Here is a 6,657-nt window from a genome sequence, read left to right as displayed (position 1 = left end):
GGTAAGTGTGTATGATCTCTCATTGGTAAGCATTTGGATGTGTGTATGATCTGTCCTTGGTAAGCGTTTTCACATAAACTAGGACTGTGCAGTAAACTAGGACTGTGCAAAAACTAGGACAAGCGAAAGTACGAACGGAAGTACAAGCTTGCAATGCAAGATCATGTCTTGTTTATATGGTGATTGACTGTGTAGTAAACTAGGACAGTGTAGTAAACTAAGACTGTGCAAAAACTAGGACTGTGCAGTAAACTAGGATTACAAAAACTAGGACAAGCGGAAGTATAAATGGAAGTCTCACGTAATATTTATAGCGTAAGCGACAATGGACTTTGCCTTTGAATTTGCCAATGGATGATATTGAAGACTCATAAAGCCAATGAGGTTTGCAAGTAGCCTCACATCGATAAAAAGCGCAGTTTTGCATAAAGTAATAACCAAGGAGTAAACCAAAAATAACTACTGCATTGACACATGTATTGAACTCATCTAATACAAAATCTTTACAACCAAAAGATTTAGCATTCCATGGAAGTGTAGCCTTTCAAGAAGTGTACAACTTATCTCGAAATGTAATTTTGTACCAACTATAAAATCCCAAAATAAGACTTATCTTCACTATCGTGGAGACATACAATGTCATATATCATAAAATGGCATAAGCCTTCCATTGACTAAGTGCCCAAAAAATTAACATAGCAAACTAAGAAGGTCACGATGCTAAGGGCAGATGCTCGTCCAATACATGGCTGAGCCAAGAACTGAACTCATCCTTCAACTTCATGACATATCCATGGTCGAACCACTTCTTTGATAGCTACACAAGGAAAAAAGCAATGTTAGAGTTTAGAACACCAAATTCACATTTAGCTCATACATAGCAAGAGATTTCGTAAGGAAGCTTTTTAATAAGCATGTGCATACCCAATGCTTTGGAGGTGTATCTATAAGGCTCCCATCGATTAGTTTCTTGATAAATGCCATTACATAAAATCCGCAATCAATTGCGTTTGGTTGTTTTGGCACCTACAATGTTTATCTACATATGTCTAAATTGATCCAATCCAAAAAATGCCATATATCATGCTATATAAAGGACACAATATTGAAAGCAAAAATTAATTTTCACATACCTCTATACACTTCAACTCAAACCCAGTGGATGGGCATGCAAGAGACTCTTGTAATGGTCCATGTGTGCAACTTGAAGAAATTGACTCAAGAACTCTAATAATATATAGATGTAAAATGTTAGTTAGCATTTACCCAAGCATTATGGATTCATGAACTTCAAAGTAAAGCTTTTGTCTTACCGTTGCACAATGGAAACATACTCGCCCGAATTCCCTACATGTAGTGAGTCTAGGTGCAGGAGAATATTTTTTCTCGATGACAAGCCTCTCACCTTCATGCTGTGGGAATTATAGACCACAAAAAGAGTCCAGTGGTGCCTGAAAAACATGAAGTTGTAAGTGCTTTGTCTACTCATGACAAAACAAGAACACATGCATCAATATGAGTAAACTATTGACTTTACCTATGTACTAGAGGTAGAAACAAGAACACATGCTTGCTCATATCAATATGTCCAAAGAAATTTTGCAATGAAGTATTCCTCGTTGGACGCCGTGAAGCCACATATTCATACCACAAACTATCCATGAATGAAACCTTCTCCAGAGCATCTACAGGTAGGGTTTTTTCCATCCACCTACAAAATCAACATGCTTTAAGCATCTTTGAGCTGCAAATCCAAAAGCTATATTTCAAAATTAAAAAATTTACCGACATGGCAAATAGGTTAAGCACACAAGTAGACGCTTCCACATGCATGATTGACTTGGCTAGTTGCACGTCCACCTTGGCAATGAATCCCCAACGTGTAGAGTGTAAGTGAATAGTCTCTCCGTGTTGAAGTCTACATAACCAAAAAATCAATCCTTGCGTAGATTAAAACCATGCATATGTTAAGATAATTCAATATTCAAGCCATAGATTTATATAAAGTATACCTTTCATAGACCACACTTAGATCTTTTACCTTGTCCAAGACATTGTGCATCTTAATCTCACTAGTGGATATTGTTATTATTACATTTGAAGGCTTACTCTCACTCGGAGAGATAATATCAACATAAGATGCATTTACATTGCAAGCCATCCCCTTCAAGTTCAAACAAACAAGAGTTGACATAAGGAGCCATGGTATGTAAAATAAAGCCTACTCTTAAATTGTGTACAAAGAGACATCTTCCACCCCTTACCTTCTTCCGTTTCTTACTTTTTTTAGAGAGCACTACATGAGCCTCCTTGTTGACAATTTTCACATACTTTTAGCAAAAAGAAAGAGTACAAGAACTAGTGCACAAGGGTTAAACTAGGTTGAAGCTTTAAGTGTGTCATGTATGCATGATTACATATTACTAAAATACATGCATGGCAACAAGACATTAATCATGGCAATAAGTGAACCCAAGCATGGCTATAAAGCATGCATGCAATAAGCACCATCAATAAAACAAGGCTGATTTTCAAACTGGGTCTGTGTAGTAAACTAGGGATAAACTAGGTCTGTGTAGTAAACTAGGCAAAAGCCTTAAGTGTGTCATGCATGCATGAACACATATGACTGCATGCATTAAGCATAGCAACAAGCACCCTAGCAAGCATGACAATTATTTATATTCCCTGGCAAAAGCTGTAAGTGTGTCATGCATGCATGAACACATATTACTGCATGCATTAAGCATAGCAACAAGAACCTTGCTTAGCAAGCATGACAAGTATTTGTATTCCCTGGAACACAACAAATGATGATACTCTCAACTATGTCTCCAAACAAATTAAAAAAAAGGTCAAGGAAGACTGCAAGAAGAAGGCACCGTGGGATTTTGGCGTTTGAAGGATCGTTGATGGACGGTTGATGGAGGACATGCAAGTCACGTTGTATCACCGCCGGTGGACGGACTTCTGTGTGACGGAGGACGTGCAGCCGACGTGCAGGTCACGGAGATCACCGCCGTCGGATCACGTCGTCGTTCCTCATTTGGGCAGGAACGGGTGGAGGCAACCGACTGGATGTTCCACCAAATCCCTTAGATGGGAGCACCGCCAAATCCTTCGTCTCCAAAACGGGAGCACCGCCAAATCCCTCACCAGCTAGGTTTTAGCGGTGTTATCCGACGGCCACGAATCGCCCGCTCATCTCAGACATACGATCCTCGATTCCCAGTTTAGCTGCCCTTGTCCTAGTTTACTTTTACGCGCATGTGATCCGACGGGGCTGAGATCTGCGCGCTCATCTCAGCCGTCGATCCCACTTGAGGCGCCTCTTAAAGACACCGTGTGATATAGCGACGAGGCTCTCCCACTATCCCTCATCTACGAATTCCCTCTCTCTCTCTCTCTATCTACATATATATACACATATATACGTATATATCTCTTTCCCTTTCCCTCTCCCACTATCCCTCATCTACGAATTCTCTCTCTCTCTCTCTCTCTCTCTCTCTCTCTCTCTCTCTCTCTATCTATCTATCTGTACGCCAGTTCGTATCTCTATCTATTTATTTGTTTCTCTTCCTAATTCCCTCTCTCTCTCTCTCTCTCTCTCTCTCTCTCTCTCTCTCTCTCTCTCTCTCTCTCTCTCTCTCTCTCTCTCTCTTTGTGTGTGTGTGTGTGTCTTTTTGTCTCTCTCTCTCGCACAATGAATTACTCCAATTTGTGATTATTGACAAGAACAAACAACATATCTCTTGTGTATCTCTCTATCTCTCTCTGTCTCTTTATCTCTCTCTTTGTTTGTTTCTCCTCTATCTGTAATTGTCTCTCCCTCCCTCTCTCTCTCTCTATCTCTCTCTTTCTCTATTGTTCTCTCTCTCTCTCTCTCTCTCTCTCTCTCTCTCTCTCTCTCTCTCTCTCTCTCTCTCTCTCTCTCTCTCTCTCTCTCTCTCTCTCTCTCTCTCTCTCTCTATCTATCTATCTATCTATCTATCTATCTATCTATCTATCTATCTCTCTGTGTGTCTCTTTCCCTCTATTATTCCTTCTCCCTCTCTCCCTCTCACTCTCTCCACCCCTCTCTCTCTCTCTCTCTCTCTCTCTCTCTCTCTCTCTCTCTCTCTCTCTCTCTCTCTCTCTCTCTCTCTCTCTCTGTGTGTGTGTGTGTGTGTGTCTATCTGAGTGCATTTCCATCCACTCTATCAAATAATCAATTAGAATGGCAACTTCTAGTAAAAAAACATGGATGGGCATCATGATTAATTAAATGACTTAGAAAGCATGGAACAAAACAAAGATCACAATATTTATGATGCCATACGAGTTCTTTTTCAGAGAATGAACAACAATAAAGAAATAATAGATGAATTAATAACATATATAACAACTTCCATTCACACTGACCAAACATGCAAGCAAATTATAGGTATGTTTCTAAATAAAGAAGCTTTATATAAACCACCACCCATAAAGTCTATTGCTTTATTATTACTGACTCATTATAACTCACTAACTCTCAACATAGAAATACTACGAATAATGTGTAAGAAATACAATAAACAGATAACAATCAAAATATGCAAACAAAACTCAAGAAAATACTCTTACACACAGATAGGTGACCGAGATGCTATTATATCTAACTATGAACTCAATATTATTGAAGAGAAAAATAATTTATGCTTCTATACTTCTTCTGTGGATAAAAGAAAACGACACCAAAAAATTAAATGGTCTGAAAATGAAACATCTCACTTTAAAAAAAAACAATAGTAAATCATCTAACAAAAAGTTACAACAAAATAGCTACAATGTTTATAGAACAGGAAAAAAACAATTTACACACAAAGAACGCAATAATATCTAAAATAAAAAAACTGAGAAAATAAACAAAAGAGCAATACTTCGAACCCAAAAAAAACCAGTATATAAGAACTCAAAAAGTAGACAGTACAATAATAAGAGAGTTCAAACTTTTATTTAAATATCAACTCACAAATGCTGATAGAAAAAAGAAAACAATAACTGCTTGTATTGCCTACAAAAGAAAAACAAAAAATATTAGAATATAGAGCACTAAATGAAATAGGACTGAACGAAAAAATTAGCAGTGTAAAAAAACTAAACAACATTGAAGAACGGTTGATCTCTATTAGAATACCATTTACGAAAATCCGAGAACTCACATTCGATGGACAATACGGAATGAAAGGTAGTATCATCAATGTAATGGCAGATGTTTCCAAGTTTCAAAAGACACTCCCACGATTTACAATGAAGCTTCTATTCTCATTGGTATCAAAGGAAATTAGAGTATAACCATTGTTATTTGAGCGGTTTGGTCAGACCAACAATAACAATGAAAGCAATGTACGATTTAATAGAAACAAATCTATATCGAAAAGAGAATATTCAAATAAACCAAGAATGGCTTGCACACATCGAAAATTAAAAAAAACAACAGGTCCCTCAAGATAATTCTACTCCTGTTGAAAATGAGGACGAGCCATACACTAATGTACTACTCCATGGTATTCACGATGCACAACAAATTATTGATTATCACGATAAAATCATTCATGTGGCTCCTTGTGAAGGAAACCATCCTCTGAGCTTTTTCAAAGATGAACACTCTGAAGAAATGAGCTTCCCCTCCTTATTTTTCGGAAGCCCACAAAAGTACGGCCATGACATAAAAAACTATCAGAAAATTGCAAAGTGGGAAATACTTAATAGAGATAGACATTTCTCTTCGAACATCGAGAACTTATTTTTCAAGGCAGCGAAAATCATGTCACACAAAGTTATCTCTTCCATATGGATTCGCTTACGAAAGGGAAAACTAAATTCAAAAACTTTAAAAGTAAGAGACGTTACTGATGATTAAAACATAGAGAGACTTTTACGCTCAAAAATTGGTTACAGAGACTTTGAAGCACTCAGAACGTCTCCTGACTACAAAGAAAAACATTTTTGCTATGATTCACCGACTTGGACCACCTACCTTCTTCATCACACTTTTAGCAGGCAAAAGAAAATGGAATAATTTGGTACAAAGTCTCAAAAAAATTAGCACAATAACGCATGAAGAACATGAAATAGACAGCTCCTTCATCAGACGATTGCTACAATCAGATAACTATGTTTCTTAGTCCTTACAAACCCGATCAGAAAAAAACAAAGAATAGCAAGAAAAATCTCAAAAAAATCAATGAAACATTGAACCTAAAAGAGACAGAATTGGAATTAGATTTCGCATCATGGTTACAAACCATCAATATCACATTAGCTCAATACATAGAAGCCATACGATCTGCAATAAGTGTGCCAACTATTATGCTACAAAGAAAACCAAGAGACATTTTCATAAATAACTTTAACTTAAATATCACGGAACTATGGAATGCAAACACGGATATACAATACATTCTAAAGGGAAACCTTATATGCTTGCACAAGATTCTGAGAATCTTGTAGCTGTGTTTCCTGCATCCATCTAGCATCTTCAAAAGGATAATTTCTAAACTTAATTAAATACTTACGCAAGACCTTACCGTTACGCAAAACCTTATCCTCGTGACGTAGAATGACCTCCGGCTGCTGTAGGATTTCTTCCCCCTCATCAACATCAGGAGGGTCCTCTTGTAAAGGCTCTAT

The 6,657-nt window shown here is 37.4% G+C and overlaps 1 protein-coding gene and 1 pseudogene across 1 annotated transcript; one reads left to right on the top strand and one right to left on the bottom strand.

The window, feature by feature from the left end:
• Positions 1-681: 681 nt before the first annotated feature.
• Positions 682-1,643, bottom strand: LOC147619923 (ubiquitin-like-specific protease 1D). The gene is made up of 5 exons (XM_086772668.1): positions 1,538-1,643; positions 1,314-1,451; positions 1,134-1,227; positions 925-1,026; positions 682-817 (listed from the first exon to the last, which is right to left on the bottom strand). Exons 1-5 carry the CDS (start codon positions 1,576-1,578, stop codon positions 713-715), a joined length of 480 nt encoding a protein of 159 aa, XP_086628794.1. The 5' UTR covers positions 1,579-1,643; the 3' UTR covers positions 682-712.
• A 17-nt stretch (positions 1,644-1,660) lies between these two features.
• On the top strand, positions 1,661-6,046 carry LOC147619922 (uncharacterized; annotated as a pseudogene).
• The last annotated feature ends 611 nt before the right edge of the window (positions 6,047-6,657 follow it).

The sequence above is a fragment of the Cibotium barometz genome, chromosome 32 (assembly GCF_041138505.1).
Source record: "Cibotium barometz isolate CiBa-2024 chromosome 32, ASM4113850v1, whole genome shotgun sequence".
Lineage (NCBI taxonomy): Eukaryota > Viridiplantae > Streptophyta > Polypodiopsida > Cyatheales > Cibotiaceae > Cibotium > Cibotium barometz.
This window is presented reverse-complemented; position numbering and strand designations above follow the sequence as displayed.

Coding starts and splice junctions, on each gene's coding strand:
- LOC147619923 (XM_086772668.1), bottom strand. CDS start 1,578: ATGAGCAAGCATGTGTTCTTGTTTCTACCTCTAGTACATAG. Junction 1,452..1,537: donor TTTCTACCTCTAGTACATAG/GTAAAGTCAATA, acceptor CATGTTTTTCAG/GCACCACTGGACTCTTTTTG. Junction 1,228..1,313: donor TATGTTTCCATTGTGCAACG/GTAAGACAAAAG, acceptor ATATATTATTAG/AGTTCTTGAGTCAATTTCTT.